Genomic DNA, 17200 nt, shown 5'->3' with positions numbered 1-17200 from the left:
AGGAACTATATACTGGCTCACTACAGACTACTGTGTACTTTTGCTTTCAGGTATATATTTTGCCCTAATTTATGGACACATGTAAACATATGCTCTATCTCAGGGGACCTGGTCTATATCTAGGTTTTGGGACTTTGTTAGAAAGTGAACCTCCTGGAATGGAATTAGAGAATACTATGAAAGGAAAGGTCTCACCTGAGTAATGAGGGTGAAGGGTTGACATTCCATGCCTGATGTCTCTGGACACAGTCTGAAGTGAAGCATGCTGAGGTGGTACTCCTTGTGTTGATTAGGTTGGGATCTGCAGATGCAATATCATTTGGTATGAATTGAGAGAAGCATGCAGGAAAGTGAGCCCCACCCTAGAGGTTCCAGGACTGGGGGAAATATAGGCTCTATAGAGGAAGCGGGAGGTTCCTGCTGTCTTAGGGTTAAGAAGACAATAGACAGTTTTTGCTATAATCACATTATTTGGCAATTGGGTTAACTTTGAAAAATCCCTTTATTAGGATTTGCTGTATCATACACAACATCGCCTTAATTTATGTCCTTTGACATTCTTTGTATATAGCAGTGCCACTGGTTGCTTCTGTTCTCCCTGGTTTAGACTTTTAAGAGAGTCAACATATCAAAGACTCAGCCTATGTATTAAAAAGACTCAGTCTGTGTTTTAAAAAGTTTGAGACATACAATCAATTTTTCCCCTCTGATATTAATTAGTTATTTATATGACTACAAATTAATAGAAGTGTACATAAATACCATGCCCACCACCAAAAGACTGTGTCCCATCCCATTCCCCCCCACCCCCCACCCCACCCGCCGGGAAGCTGAACATCCACCCTCACCCTCAACACAGGGTTTTTACTTTGGTGCCCTACTCCAGATTCAGTCAAATCCTGCTTTTGGTTTCCCTTTCTGTTCTTCTTTCTCAGTTATGTTTATGAGTGGTATCATCCCATACTCATCTTTATCTTTCTGACTTGGCTCACTTAACATAATTCCTTCCAGCTCCATCCAATATGGGTCAGAGAAGGTGGGTTCATTGTTCTTGATAGCTGCATAGTATTCCATTGTGTATATATACCACAGCTTTCTCAGCCACTCATCTGTTGTTAGGCACCTGGGTTGCTTCCAGGTTTTAGCTATTACGAATTGTGCTGCTATGAACATAGGTGTACCCATATCTTTTTGGTTGTTTGTTATGGAGTCCTTGTGGTATATCCCCAGGAGAGGAATTACTGAGTCCTATGGAAGGTCATGTCTAGCCTTGTGAGAGTTCTCCAGGCTGCTCTCCAAAGAGGTTGGACCAATTTACATTCCCACCAGCAGTGCAGAAGGCCTCCTCTGTCCCCACAGCCTCTCTGGCATTTGTTACTGCTGTCCTTTATGAGGTATGCCATTCTCACAGGGGTGAGGTGGTATCTCAGTGTTGTCTTTATTTGCATTTCTCTGACAATCAGAGACCTGGAGCAATATTTCATGTGTTTGTTAGCCTTTTTCATCTCTTCTGTAGTGAATGTTTTGTTCATATCCTCTGCCCAGTTTTGAATGGGGTCATTTGCTTTTTTGTTGCTAAGTTTGCTGGGATGAGGCTATGATTGGTCAGGTATTTTTTCCCACTCCAATAGAGCTCCACCCACTTAAAAATAAAGAGAATTTAAACAAAAAGGAAAAGGCTTGGAATGACACCCCTGGTGAGCCAGGAATAAAGCAAATAGCTCAGCAGGAAGCCTACTAGAAGGGGCTGTCCAGCCCCTGGGGGCTGGTTCTGGGGGGTGGGGGGAGGGTTGAGCTCAGAAATAATCAAAAGATTTTCCTTTCATTGTCCCCCTGGCCTTTGTTTCTCAGCCCAAGAGTGAGTTATGGGACTGTATTTTGGTGTCACTCTGACCAGCCCATTTTCACCCTCTTACAGACATCCCAGTCTCCTACCCTATCCAGGGAATCCCAGGTCGCAGGCTGCTGCTTTTTGGAACTCATGGCAGCTGCGACTCCAAAGTTGCCATCTTGGCTCTGCCTCTCATCCTTTTATTTTTAACGTGTTTATTCATCAGAGAGAGAGGGGTGGGGAGCATGTGTGCAAGTGCATCAATGACAGAGCATTACTTTGACCCATCAAGTGCTGGGATTCAATTCAGTACTGTATGCTTTTAAGTCAAAGCTCTAGTCTCTGTGTTACCCACTTTGGGCCACATGTTGACTTTTTATTTTCTTCAGACCAGAGCACTGTTCAGCTCTAACTTATGGCAGTGCCAGGGGATTGAACCCAGGACCTCTGGTGCCTCAGGCATAAAAGTCTGTTGTATAGAAGCATGGTGCTAGTTCCCTGGCAGCACCACCATTTTTTTTGTTCAGTTTGATGAAGCAGTCATCATACCATTTGTAAATATATATGTATGAATAATAGAGGCAAGAATAAAAGTTCTGCTAGAACTTTTCTTTTGAACTTAGGGTATAGGGCCAAATAAGATGATGCCAGGGTTGAGCCTGTTTTTTGGGATTACCAGAGGACTTAATTGGGTCCTATTATTTGCCAACTTTTCTCAGGAGTTGGCCACAACTGAGTTATTTGAAGGGTGAGTTTGACATAGGACTTGGAAGTATGAACCACACCTTCATTTTCTTAAATTTCTTCCTCCTTCTAAGGAGCTGTATTGTAAGAAGTTCTGAAGGCAGGGCCAACACACTAGCCTCAGGAGACTCCTGAGATATGCTCAAATCTTGGCAGGTTCTCTACTGAAATTCCCACGTACAGTGCAGAGCGAAGAGAAGGCTTTGGATTGGAAGGATGGGACAGCAGGTGTTACCTTGTGGCTGCCAAGTGCAAGATGATAGAGGTACCTCATTACAAGAATGCAAGAGGAAGCAAATTTTACTGCACGTGGTCCAGTTTGAGTTTATGCTGACTGCTTTCTCTAGCATTCTCACTCAAATCTTGGCAAGTTCTTCACTGAAATTCCCAAGTACAAGCAGAGATAATTGAAGAGAAGGTTTTGTCCTGGGAGCATGTGACACCATCAGCATTTACCTTACTTTAAAGAAACTTTTAAGGTCAACACAGTTTTCTTAGACGAGAAAAAAAAAAAAAGAAAGAAAGAAAAGAAAAGAAAAAGAAAGAAAATATCTGATAGCAAATTGCAAATTTAGCAAAAATTTCCTGGAGAAAATAACTTGACACTTTTTCTCAGAAGTAGAAAGCAGATACCAAAGCAAAAACAAGAAGATGGCAGGTGAATAATTAATTTGGTGTTGATGAAAAGTTAAGGAATAGAGAGATTGTGATTTTCATCTCTGGTCTCTGAAGACAGAAAAAAATGTCAGATGTTTCTGTGTAGGCCACTGCACTTGCAGCACAAGAAGTGAATTCCCTCCCAAGGACGTTACTCTTAACACTTGATAAACCCTTGATAAACATGACCCTGGTTGCCTGAACAACATCATCACAAACCCTCTGTGGGATATGAAGAAGTAGAGAAGAGTCAGCAAACTGAGAGTGGGAACTGGCATGAAGCAGTAACTTTTCTTTCCAAGGGCAGTGGCTGGAGGGAAAGCTTCTTGGCTTTTGCTACAACCATCAACAAATGGCAAGTGCTATGTTTTATGAAGTCTGGGAGGGAGAACTTTGGGTGGGACATATACCAGCGTGATCAAGAGGCTGCTAAAACAGATTTTACAAATAAACTCAAAGATGACTTACACTATGGATAAGTTATTGACTTGGAGTGAGAATATATTAAGTAAAGCCCTGAAAAGAATGCCAGTGTATTGATTTTAGAGGTGAAGTGATAAGCTGTAGTGGTGGTCTTTTGAGGGTGGCAGAGGAATGGGCTAGTAGCAGGTTCCTAGAACATTCCATGGAGGAGGGGGAAGGGAAGCAGATTTAGCCAAGGGATGAGTGTCCCAAGACCCTCTTTTTCCATCAAGTACTGTCTCCTCAACAACTTGTGATTACCAGTTGGCTTCAGGCTGTGGTGGACACACATGGGGATGGGAGGTGTCTGTTTGGACTGGTCTGTTGGGGAATATTAAGTTCAGACACTTCCCTGCTTCAGTAAAATCTATTCAAAGCCTCTGATTTCCACCATCCACTCTGGACTGAAGAATTATTACTTAATTTGCCTGAGGCAATACTCTGTGCTTTAATGTTTTGGAGTTTGTATTTGTACTTGTACACTTATACTTGACAGATAAAAGTCAGACCCTGTTTTACAGCAGAGTTGATTCAGGATTTCCAATGGCAGACCTTTATGACTTTTGTGCATGTGTGTGTGTGTGTGTGTGTGTGTGTGTGTGTGTGTGTGTATTTTAAATTGAGTGTAAGGCATGTCAAAAACATGGGTGCGTGCTTGTGTACAGGGAATTCTAGCATCAGGAGATGATTTTTTTTCTGGGTTGAGAAAAGAATAAGTAGCTATTTCATTGTTGGCATCATCATGAAGAATACATTCCAGCAAAAATGTTACACAAACATTTGAGAGGTACCCTTCCAGGTACCTCTTCTTGGGGAAGAGAATTCTTGGTCCGGGAAAAGAAACCCAAGCATTCCGCCCCCCCCCCGCCCCCCCCACTTTGGACTACCCTTAGCTGAGAATGGAAAAGGGAAACCAGTTATGCCATGGCCAAGTCTCATAGTGACTATTTTGTTGGGTTTTTATGATAATTAAATAAATATGTACAGCTCTTGGCTCATCTGTACCATGGATGTGAAGGGGGAAAAAGTGATATGTGAGGTGTCTTTCTGTAGTTCAATCAAGTTACTGTCTTTTTGTTTGTGAGGGTAGAGATTCAATTCAAGGTCTATTCTCTGTGTCACATATTTAGGTAATAGTGGGGCTGAGGGTCAAGCTGAATTCCTTCTGACTGCAGAACTTCATGTCTTCCACAGCACTTTTTTTTTTTTCCTTATTACTAGTCCATGCTTGTCTGAGTGGCTAGTAACTCAACAGTAGATTAATTCCATTAGCTTTTGCTGAATAGCATGCTCTGTGGCCACTGTGGCTAAGCCCAGTAAACTCCACAAATTATTTCTCCTTTGTGTACTTCATTTGCCTCAGCTGTCCAATGGGGGCAAGGCAACATCTTGTCTGTGGGACTGTGTGAACCTCAAATTAAGTTGCAACAAGTTAGATACTTGCCACCATCCCTGGCTCCTAAATTTATGCTCACACGAGGTTGGTTGTTGCCACTTTTATTCTTAGCACTGTGACCATGATCAGTTTAGTGATTCTTGAATCAGCTTCCGTGCTCCGCTTGATTCTTGCTTTGGTGAAGATGGTAGGTCTAGCACTCACAACCCCTCCTTTTCTTTGCTCTCAGCCACCAGAATTGCAAATTGTGTTAAGAGTAGGCCATCATACTCACTTATGTAATTATATAACATGGGCACTGTATTAACTTTTCTAAGTCTAGAAAATTCTGTAACGTGAAACATATCTGGCCCTGTGGGTTTCAAACAGGCCCTGTGCATATGAAGGTTACTTTTGACAGCCAATAAGAATCTTTGAAGCAGGGTTCAGCATTGTTTTAGACACAGTTGCTAAATTAAGCATAAAATAAAAACAATATGTGGTTGAGCAATGAGTACTCAAGTTTACTGAGACACCGTATCTTGCTTTTATTTAAGTTCTTTAGTTGTTTATCCAACAAATTTTGAAGCCCCCATTATGTGTCACAGTATTGGACAATCAGGTCAGAATTTACACTCCCCCCCCCACACAGAGAGAGAGAGAGGGGGAGAGAGAGAGAGAGAGAGAGAGAGAGAGAGAGAGAAACTTAGACATAGAAACATTTCAATATATTAATATATTATAGTGGTTGCTGTGATCATCCCAAGATGGGAAAAGAAAAGCTGGTTAAAGAAAGGCTGAGAATTGAGGTTACATTTTAAGCTCAAGTTAAGAGACAGGGCTGAGGGAAAGAAGACTTGGTGGAGAGAAACTGAACTGAGTTGGAGAAAGTCTGAAATAGTACAGTGGGTGTCAGTCAGGTTGGCAGGATTAGTTCATGTTTCTCTATCCATGATGTACTGAGCCTCAGAATAATTAGGGTAAGATTATCCAATGATAACATTCATTCTCTCTCTGTCTCTCTGTCTCTCTCTCTCCCTCCCTCCCTCCCTCCCTCCCTCCCTCCCTCCCTCCCAGTGTCCTTGTCCACTGCTTTCTTTTGTTCTCCCCTACCTTTTTTTTTTTTTAACCAGAGCACTGCTGAGCTCTGGCTTATGGTAGCATGGAGGATTGAACATGGGACTTCGGACCATAAGACTCTCTGCATAACCATTATGTTCTTTCCTCTATCTATGAATATGAAATTCTGTTAGTAATTTAAGCAACTGTAGTGATTCACATTCCCTATCCTGTTTATACATTCTAGGCAAAAATAAAGTTGAGGCTTTTTTTGGAAACAAATATGCTACTACTCAGTCCACTTTTATGCACCTAGTGAGTGCTTCAAAAACATTGGCTGAGGTCTGGTAAGACAGCTTACTTAGGAATGTGCCTGTCTTATCCTGTGTGTGACATAGACTCTCGATCAGTCTCTGCTGTGCTATACCGCCTTTCCCTTTGCCTTCCTCTGTGTCTCCCTTTCTGGTTTGCATTTCTGTATGAAAAATTTGGCATGGAACATTAAAGCCCCAATAAAAACAAACAAAAAAGAAGAGAAGAAAAGAAAAAAGACAGAATGAAAAAAAACTGGGTAAAAACAACAACAGCAACTCTGTGAGGAATGGTTTGATAAAGAAGGGGAAAACCTTTAAAAATGAAATAAAAATCACTCATTTGAGTCTTATAAGTACAAAAAACAAAGTTATGGAGCATATACTCAATGGAGTAACACTCAGCAATTTAAAGGACTATATTGTGTCCTTTGGGACAAAATAGATGGAAATGGAGATGATTATGCTTAGTGAAGTAAGCAAGGAAGTAAAGGAAAACTACCAAATTATTTCACTCATATGTGAATATAGAGAATTAAAACACATGAACTTGGAAAAAAGAGTCTACCCACTCTTCCCCATATAAATTTTAAAGACATCTTCAATGAAACCAATCCAATTACAAAGAAGACTAAAACAAAAATAAAGGAATGGGACTACATTAAATTAAAAAGCTTCTGCACAACAAAAGAAACCACTACCCAAAGAAAGAGACCCCTCACAGAATGGGAGAAGATCTTTACATGCCATACATCAGACAAGAGGCTAATTATAACCAAAATATATAAAGAGCTCACCAAACTCAACAAGAAAACAAATGACCCCATCCAAATATGGGCAAAGGATATGAACAGAATAGGTCCGAAAAGCTGACAAACATGAAAAGATGCTCCAATTCATTGATTGTAGAGAAATGTAAATAAAGCTAACAATGAGATAACTACGTCACTCCTGTGAGAATATCATACATCAGAAAAGGTAGCAGCAACAAATACTGAAGAGGTTGTGGAGACAAAGGTACCCTCCTGTGCTGCTGGTGGGAATATAAATTGATCCAACCCCTGTGTAGAGTAGTCTGGAGAACTCTGAGAAGGCTAGAAGTAGACCTACCCTAAGACTCTGCAATTCCTCTCCTGGGGATATATCCTAAGGAACCAAACATACCCATCCAGAAATATTTGTGTATATTTAGGTTCATAGCAGCACAATTTGTAATAGCCAAAACCTGGAAGCAATCCAGGTGTCCAACAACAGATGAGTGGCTGAGCAAGTTGTGGTATATGTACGCAATGGAATACTACTGAGCTATTAAAAACGATTTCACCATATTCTCTCCATCTTGGATGGAGCTTGAGGGAATCATGTTAAGTGAAATAAGTCAGAAAGAGAAGAATGAATATGGGATAATCTCACTCATAGGCAGAAGTTGAAAAACAAGATCAGAAGAGAAAACACTAAACAGAACTTGAACTAGAGTTGGTGTATTGCACCAAAGTAAAAGACTCCTGGGTGGATAGGTGGGTGGGTGGGGGAGGGTTCAGGTCCTGGGACATGATGGCAGAGGACCTAGTGGGGGTTATATTGTTATGTGGAAAACTGGGAAATGTTATACATGTACAAACTATTGTATTTACTGTTGACTGTAAAACAGTAATCCCCCAATAAAGAAATTAAGAGAAAAAAGAGTCAACCCATATATAAGACTTTGAGAGGACTCTGATGGTTATAGTTGAGGGGGGGAAGTGTAGAATTCTAGCTCTATTATCTTATAACCTTGAAAATCACGAATAATTTGAAAACAGTGGGTCAGGCGGTAGCACAGCGGGTTAAGCGCAGGTGGTGCAAAGCACAAGGACCGGCGTAAGGATCCCAGTTCGAGCCCCGGCTCCCCACCTGCAGGGGAGTCGCTTCACAGGCGGTGAAGCAGGTCTGCAGGTGTCTATCTTTCTCTCCTCCTCTCTGTCTTCCCCTCCCTCTCTCTATTTCTCACTGTCCTATCCAGCAACGACATCAATAACAACAACAATAATAACTATAACAACAATGAAAACCAACAAGGGCAACAAAAGGGAAAATAAATGAATAAATATTTAAAAAAATTGAAAACAAAAGAAGGAAGGAAGGAAGACAGAAAAAGAGAAAGGAAGGGGTGGGATGAAGGCGCTCTGGGGTCCAGAAGGATGTATGTTGGAGAGATATGTCTTGTAGACACCTATCATGGGCAGATGAGGAGTTGTACCTATATGTCAATAACTGTACTCGAATCCACTACCTTCCCCCTATAAAGTGGAAAAAGTGAAAAAGGAAATATTTTTTCCGAAGCCATTTTTAAAGTTTGTCTTTAATAGTCATCTACAAGATTATAAGATTATAGGCTATACTTCCTTCCACACCCACGACCAAACTACTTGTTCTTTTTTTTTTTTTTGCATCCAGGGTTATTGCCGGGGCTCAGGGCCTGCACCACGAATTCACCGCTCCTGCAGGCCATTTCCCCCCCCTTTTGTTGTCCTTGTTGTTGTAGCCTTGTTGTGGTCATTTTTGTTGTTGTTGATGTTGATGTCATTTGTTGGATAGGACAGAGAGAAATCGAGAGAGGAGGGGAAGACAGAGAGTGGGAGAGAAATTTACACACCTGCAGACTTGCTTCGCCACCTGTGAAGCGACTCCTCTGCAGGTGGGCAGCCAGGGGCTCCAACTGGTATCCTTAAGCCAGTCCTTGCGCTTTGTGCCACGTGCGCTTAACCCGCTGCACTACCACTCAACCCTCAGAAATTCCTTTTTAAAATTTTTTAATTATCTTTATTTATTTATTGGATAGAGACAGCCAGAAATTGAGGGGAAGGGGGAAGTAGAGAGAGAGAGGGACAGAGAGACACCTGCAGTACTGCTTCACCACTCGTGAAGCTTTCCTCCGCAAGTGGGGACAGGGGCTTGAAACTGGGTCCTTGGACATTTTAACAGATGCACTCAACCAGGTGTGCCACCACCTGGCCCCAAACTACTAGTTCAGTGATAACCTGTCAGTGATAACCATCATAGTTCTCATAGTCTTAGAGACAGTTTTTTCCCCCTAAAGTATATGTGTTTCAATTCTTTAGATCCCATGTATGAGTGTGAGGTAGTTGTCTTTCACCTCTTATTTTGCTAAGCAAAATAACCTCCACTTTCATCCTTTTTGTCCCAAAGGACACACAGAATCTTTTTTTTTTATTTCTTTATTTGGAAATTAATGTTTTACAGTTGACAGTAAATAAAATACTTTGTACATGTATAACATTTTCAATTTTCCACACAGAATCTCCTTTTTGATTGCAGTATTTTATGGAATATATCTCCCATAATTTCTTATTTATTTATCTATTTATTTATTTATTCCCTCTGGTTACCCATGTTTTATGGTTGTAGTTGTTTTTGATATCGTCGTTGTTGGATAGGACAGAGAGAAATGGAGAGAGGAGGGCTTCGAAGAGAGTGGGGGAGAGAAAGACAGACACCTGCAGACCTGCTTCACTGCCTGTGAAACAACTCCCCCTGCAGGTGGGGAACTGGGGGCTTGGACCAGGATCCTTATGCCGGTCCTTGAACTTTGCGCCATGTGTGCTTAACCCATAATTTCTTTTTTAAAGTTAATTTTATTTGTTATTAATAGTAGGTTACAAGATTGTAAGACTACAGTGTACACCACACCCACCACCAAAGTTCTGTATTCCCACCCTTCCACCTCCCAAAGAGAACCACCAGAGTTCTCACAAGCCTTACAGTTTTCTTTTTTTTTTTTTAATTTTTTATTTAAGAAAGGATTAGTGAACAAAAGCATAAGGTAGGAGGGATACAACTCCACACAATTCCCAACACCCAATCCCTATAACCCACCCCCTCCCCTGATAGCTTTCCCATTCTCTATCCCTCTGGGAGCATGGACCCAGGGTCGTTGAGGGATGCAGAAGGTAGAAGGTCTGGCTTCTGTAATTGCTTCCCCGCTGAACATGGGCGTTGACTGGTCGGTCCATACCCCCAGTCTGCCTCTCTCTTTCCCTAGTAGGGTGTGACTCTGGGGAAGCTGAGCTCCAGGACACATTGGTGGGGTCTTCAATCCAGGGAAGCCTAGCCAGCATCCTGGTGGCATCTGGAACCTGGTGATTGAAAACAGAGTTAACATATGAAGCCAAACAATTTGTTGAGCAATCATGGATCCCAAGCTTGGAATAGTGGAGAGGAAGTGTTAGGGAGGTACTCACTGCAAACTCTAGTGTAGTCCTGCTTTCAGGTATATATTTTGCAGTAGTTTATGGATACGTGTGCACATAAGCTCTCTCTCACAGAAACTGGTGTATATCTAGGTTATGGGACTTTGTTGGAAAGTGAACTACCTGAGATGAAATTAGAGTGTACTATTAAAGGAAAGGTCTCACCCGAGTAATGAAGCTGAAGGGTTGTCATTCCACACGTGAAGTCTCTGGATACATTCTGAGGTGAAGCATGTTGAGGTAGCAATCGTTGCCTTGGTTAGGTTGTGATCGGCAGATGCAATGTTATTTGGTTTGGATTGGGAGATGCATACGGGAAAGTGGGCCCTATCCAAGGGTTCCAGGACTGGGGGAAGTAGGGGCTCTATAGTGAAGATGTGAGGTTCCTGCTGTCTTAGGGTTCAAAAAGACACTCAATAGTTAATATTATCATCACATTATTTGTTAATTGGGTTAACTTTGAAAAGTCCCTTTGTTATGGTTTGCTGGACAGTACCCAGTATCTTGTATATAGCTGTGCTATTGGAAGCTTCTAATAAGCCTTACAGTTTTCTACTTCTGCTTTTTTTTTTTTTTTTGCAAGTTCATGTGTTTCAGATCTCTGGATTCCTCATGTGAGTGAAACAATTTATTGTTGACTTTCATCTCTTTACTTATTTCATTAAGCATAATCAACTCCAGTTCCATCCATTTGGTCTTGAAGGACACAATATCATCCTTTTTGATTGCAGAGTAGTAGTCCATGGAATATATATCCCAAAACTTCTTTAGTCAGTCATCTGCCAATGGGCATTCAGACTGCTTCTACTCCTTGGTGACTGAGTAGTGAAGCTATGAGTGAAGCTATGCACATGTCCCTTCAAATTAGTGTTCACAGTGACTTTGGATAAATGTCTCAGAGTGTTATTGCTGCATCATAAGGTATTTTCATTTTCACTTTGTTTGTTTAAGCTTTCTCCCTATAGCCTTCCACAGGGGCTGCACCAGTTTTCATTTCCATGAGCAGTGTAACAGAGTCCCTTTTCTCCATACTATGTAAATGTTGAAAACTGTTTTATAGATTTTCATTCTTTAAAATAGTCTTGGTAGGTACAGATCTGTGGACACTTATCTGAAACTCTTGAGATCATGTCATATATATATATATATATATATATATATAAATCATATAAATATAAATATATATTTATATATAAACTTATATATATTTATATGAGGTCATATAAATAAATATATATAAGTTTATATATATGTGTGTATGTGTGCATGTATTTAACTTATCTGATAGGATGGAGAGAAATTTAAAGGGAAAGGGGAGATAGGGAGGGAGAGAGAGAGAGAGAGAGAGAGAGAGAGAGAGACCGACCTGCAGACCTGCTTCACTGCTAGTGGAGCTTCCTTCCTAAAGGTGGGGACTGGGGACTTGAACATGGATCCTTGTGCACTGGAATGTGTACAGGTGGGCCAGTGCTCAGCCCCAAATCATATATATTTCACATTTCAGAATTTTCCAGATTTAAAGAAGTTAATATAATACATACATATGACACATTAGATAGTATCTTTAGTAGCAACACGCTATATTCAGACAGTTCTGTCAGGAGTTGAGTTTTCAACAAATTTACCTACTGGAACTTGTCAGAGCTTTGGAATTATGGATAAGGAGTTCTGAACCATAGTAGTTCTTTGAAACTATTTCTTGTTTATGTTGCTGCTGTTTCTGTCTTAAAAAAATTGGATTCCTATACCTAAAATAGACTTCCTAGCTTCTTCCAACATGAAGACCCCAAATTTGATCTGCTGTACTTTTATGTTTAGGTTCCTGATGATTAAACAATTTGTTCTGCTTTATATCTTAATGCTTTTCAGCCACTAAGTTGCAGATGCTACCATGATGCCAATCTGACTTCCCTGGGCAGATGACCTCACCAATGTGTTCTGGAACCTCAAATCCAAAAAGCTCCACCCTAGTAGGAAAAGATAGAAACCGATTGGGGGTATGGATCGACCTGCCAATGCCCATGTCCAGTGGAGAAGCAATTACAGAAGCCAGACCTCCCACCTTTTCTGCTCCATAAAGATATTTGATCCCTACTCTCAGAGGAATAAAAAATAGGGAAGCTTCCAATGGTGGAGATGGGAAACAGAACTCTGGTTGTTCGGAATCATGTGGAACTGTACCCCTCTTATCCCACAATCTTGTTGATCATTATTCAATCAATAATAATAATAATAATAATAATAAACAAATTGGATTCCTCTGGGCCAGGCAGAGTGGCTATGGAAATCATTCATCTTCTGTTTCCTGCAGCGAATCTGTACTTCTTTCATGTTCCACTGTCAAAGGGAAAAAATCAAAAGATAATTCAACTTTGGTCTGCCTTCTGAAGTACTTATTAGATCCTCATTAGTGCTGTCACTTCTTGGACACTAAGTTTGTTTTTTTCTTTTTTATTAGGGGATTAATGTTTTACAGTCGAAAGTAAATACAGTAGTTTGTACCTGCATAACATTTCCCAATTTTCCACATAACAGTACAACCCCCACTAGGTCCTTTGCCATCCTGTTCCAAGATCTGAACCCCCACCCTCCACCCCAGAATCTTTTACTTTAGTGCAATACACCAACTCCATTGACACTAAGTTTCTATTATCCTACTAGTCCCTCTTCTACTTTATCATTGCTCAAAGGCCATGATATTGCTCATTGCTTTTATTTACTTGTTTTCTGATTTTTTTAGTAGATGATTAATGATGGTGGGTAAGATTACAGGGGTACAGTTCCACAGACCATACCCCCACCAAAATTCTTTATCTGGCCCCCCCCAACCCCACCTCTAAGTCTCCATTGTTCTCCTATATCTTAGAGACAGTCTGGTTATATTATTATTGTTGTTGTTAAAATCATCATCATTTAATTAGCAAGTTTATGTGTTTCAGTTATATTCTCAATGCTTGTACTCATTTTTTTCATCACTTCTTTTTTTTGTAAGATTATAGAAAGTTTATTGGAATAAACAAGTTAAAAAATATATAGCCACCAAGAGAAAAGAAGGGCAGACAGTAAAAAGGAGCGATCTGACTCACAGGTGAAACAGAGGGAGGCCTGTCAGCAGAGAGCTGACCATCTATCTCTCTTCATTGCTTCTAGTACAAATGGCTTCTTAAGAAAAGTATATTTTTCTTCTGAACATTTAGAAAGATTCTGAACATGAAACAGATTATAAAGAGCAGTTATCTGGATGGGGAGATAGCATAATATTTATGCAAAAGACTCATGACTGAGGCTCCAAGGTCCCAGGTTCAACCCCCGCTAGCAGCACCATACTCCAAGAACTAAGCAGTGCTCTGACTAAACACACACACGCACACACACACACACACACACACACACACACACACACACACACACACACACACACACACACGGGGGGGGGGGGAGAGAGAGAGAGAGAGAAGAAAAGGAGGGGCCACGTGGTGGCACATCTGGTTGAGTCTATGTGTTACAATGTACAAGGACCCAGGTTCAAGCCCCTGGTTCCCACCTGTAGGGGAAAAGCTTCATGAGTGGTGAAGCAGTGCTGCAGGTGTTTCTCTGTCTTTCTCCCTCTCTACCTTCCCTTTTCCTTCTTAATTTCTGGCTGTCTCTATTCAATACATAAAATGATTAAAGAAAGTCAAAAAAAAAAAAAAAAGGAAGGTGAGGGAATGAAAGGAGAAGAAAAGGAAAGGAAAAAGAAAGGATTTGGTAAGCCTAGGAATGGCTCCAGCCTCTTTATTTTTATTTGTTTTTCTTTATTCCTTTTCCTGTGGACACAGTTTTCACCCTCTTATTTCAGTATTCTGGGGGCATCTCCTCCTACCTCCATCTCTTCCATTTAGATTTTTTGACTTGGTATTGAAACATTATTCTTTTTAGGAAGCAACTCCAAGTACCATTAGACAGGTTTTGGTAAGCAAGCTCTTTCATCTCTATAAAAATCTAATACATTGCCTTCTTTCATAGCTTTTAAGCAATTATGCTGTACACTTGTTATCTTTCTCTTACATATTGGCAGTATGCAGGTGTTGGTTTAGACAGTTAATTGTCAACCTCTATAAAGAGGGTTCTAACAAGCATGTTATTTCTACCCCAGTCTTCATGTTGGAGATTTCACTGAGATTCTGTTTACATACACAAATACTGAAACCTTTAGTTTTGGAGAACTAGGGTTGCTGGATGTCTGAGGTAATGCTGTTTTAAGGAGTATTTATTTGTTTGATTGTTTGTTTATTTTTATCAGAGCATTGCTCAGCTCTGGCTTTTGGTGGTGTAGGGATTTGAACCTGGCACCTCAGAGCCTTAGGCACAAGTCTTTTTTTGCATAACCATTATCCTGTCTCTCCAACCCTGAAGGGATATTTATATGCATGTGAACAGTGTTGTTCTGAGACCAAGGTTCACTATGAAATCTGAGACAGTGAAAAGTCCTATAAAAATCCAGAAGATTCTTACTTCTTTCTACAGTATGCATATAAAAGATGCTTTATACAGTCTTTCATATAATAGTGGGAGATTTATTCTGTGTAGGCGTTTCACAGAGGACTTCAGTGAAATTTCTGAATCATAACTTTATTCTGGTGATTTTACATAAAGAAACATCTGCTTAGAGTAATTGGATAACCCAGTTTTGTGAAGGTCTGTGTCATTGTATTTTGCACTTTAGGAGAGATTTGGAAAGGATTGTTCTCCTGGGGTAGTTAAAGTGTCCAGTATATACTGCAATTGTTTCCATGAGGCACTGTAACTTTATACAGGCTCTCTCCCCTTCAGATTTCAGGCTGGCATGGAAACGTTGTTGCTTAAAAGATCCAGCCCATCCCCAAGTGCAGTGAAACAGGTCTTGGTAAACAAACTTCCTTAGCTGTGTTGAAACTGAGAGTGAAGATCTGGGTCCTGCTATTTACAGTTCACATTATTGAGCAATTGAGCAATGTTGGCTTCTCTTTCATCTAAAGTAATCATTACATTTAAAGTTCTGGCCCACAAAAATCAATTAATTTATAATGTTGAAAAGTAAAAAGCCTAGCTGCTTAATGTTTATGGCAAAATTGTAGCTAACCTCTGTCTCCTTGAAGATATGGATGAAGATGCTGTGTGTTTGTCTCTACCCAAATACCTCACACAATTCCCAAACACAGAAAGAGGCCTGCATTTTACCTTGGGTGAATACATGTAGGAATCATCAAGTACTGCCAGATTCTACCTGATTATCAGAAAAAGTGGTCAGACTTAAGTTAATTTACATTTGAGCATTTCTTAGAATATTTAGGAAAAATGACATATTAAAACTGATGCCATGAGGAAGAGTTTTCTGAGACTCCTGCCTTCCTCCGTCTCCTTTTCTACCAGGAGCCGTCTGGGATCCACCTATTCATTTTTCCTGACTCAAAGGAAAGTTGGACTGTGTTTTAAGTACCACACCAAATTATCTTCAAAGTAAACCTTCCTTTGCCATGTTCACAGATGATGGATTTTGTTTTCCTTCAGCATGAGGGTCAAGAGAGTGGGCACTTTTGTATTTATCTGTCTGCCTGGCTATTTCCTCCTACTGCCTTTTCCCCGTCTCATGCAAGAAATCCTTTGGTCCCATGTGTGACCTCCACCAGGTCAGACACATTCTGGAAGCCTTTGTGCTCTCATTTCCTTAAATAAGTGGAAGGTAAATGTTTGCAATCAGGACAGCTGTGGACTGTTCCAAAACATCGATGTTGATTGTTTGTTTGTCTGGATTTTAGCAAAAGAGCTTTTGCCAAAAGACCTCTGCACTCCTGCTCACACAGCCCCCAAATTACAAAAATACATAACAAAAATGCAACAGAAGCCAGACTTAAGGCTATCTTACCAAAACAGGACTTCTTCCTTCTTTAGACTGTACAAACAAATGAGTTCCCCAGTTAAGTTTCAATCAATCATTCCGGGTGACTTTAGTGCAGGCTGTGCTTTAATTCATACCACATTGTCTAGTCCTTGGGCTTAGTTCTATTTCCTCACCTTGTTTGCCGACCAAATGGTGAGTCCAGTTGGAGGAAAAGAATAGTTTATAAATTTCTTTTCCTCTCTGTGTGTCCAGCAATTAGGAAAAAAAAAAAAGAAAAGAAAGAAAATCTTCACAATGGGTGTTGGAGAATAATAAGCAGCTTTCCATGGGTGGTCTTAACAGCTCCATAGCTCTATTACTCTGAAATTGAGATGCTCAGAGGTGACCTCTTAATGGGACAAGATGAATATTGACTTTCTAATCTTTGTGAGAAGGAAGTGCAGTAATGGGGAGAGACTTCAAGGGGCAGTGGTAAAGACCAGAAGGCTGAGTCAGGCTGCTTGGCTTTGGCTTTGACGCATGGCTCTGTTCTTAGTAGGTGTGGGCCTTCGGCCAGTCATTAAATGTTCTGTCTCATCTATATAAAGGGAATAATACTACAACCTGTTGTACTGTGTGGACTGAGCCAGTTAATAATTCTAAGACACTTAG

At 40.5% G+C, this 17200-nt stretch overlaps 1 protein-coding gene across 22 annotated transcripts in view; it reads left to right on the top strand.

Moving 5' to 3' along the window:
• The window catches only part of LIMCH1 (LIM and calponin homology domains 1), a 390588-nt gene that overhangs the window by 72486 nt on the left and 300902 nt on the right, over positions 1-17200 (top strand). Inside the window, exon 1 of one of the 22 annotated variants that reach the window (XM_060188130.1) lies at positions 3444-3587. The exons of the other annotated variants lie outside the window; for them this stretch is intronic. Coding sequence (XP_060044113.1) covers positions 3585-3587 — 3 coding nt within the window. The 5' untranslated portion in view covers positions 3444-3584. Of the gene's footprint in view, positions 1-3443; positions 3588-17200 lie in introns of those variants that run through there. 22 annotated transcript variants of the gene reach the window in all.

This window comes from Erinaceus europaeus, chromosome 3 (assembly GCF_950295315.1).
Source record: "Erinaceus europaeus chromosome 3, mEriEur2.1, whole genome shotgun sequence".
In the NCBI taxonomy this organism is placed as follows: Eukaryota; Metazoa; Chordata; class Mammalia; order Eulipotyphla; family Erinaceidae; genus Erinaceus; species Erinaceus europaeus.
Note: the sequence above shows the minus strand (reverse complement) of the source record. Positions and strands in the feature narration are given on the sequence as shown.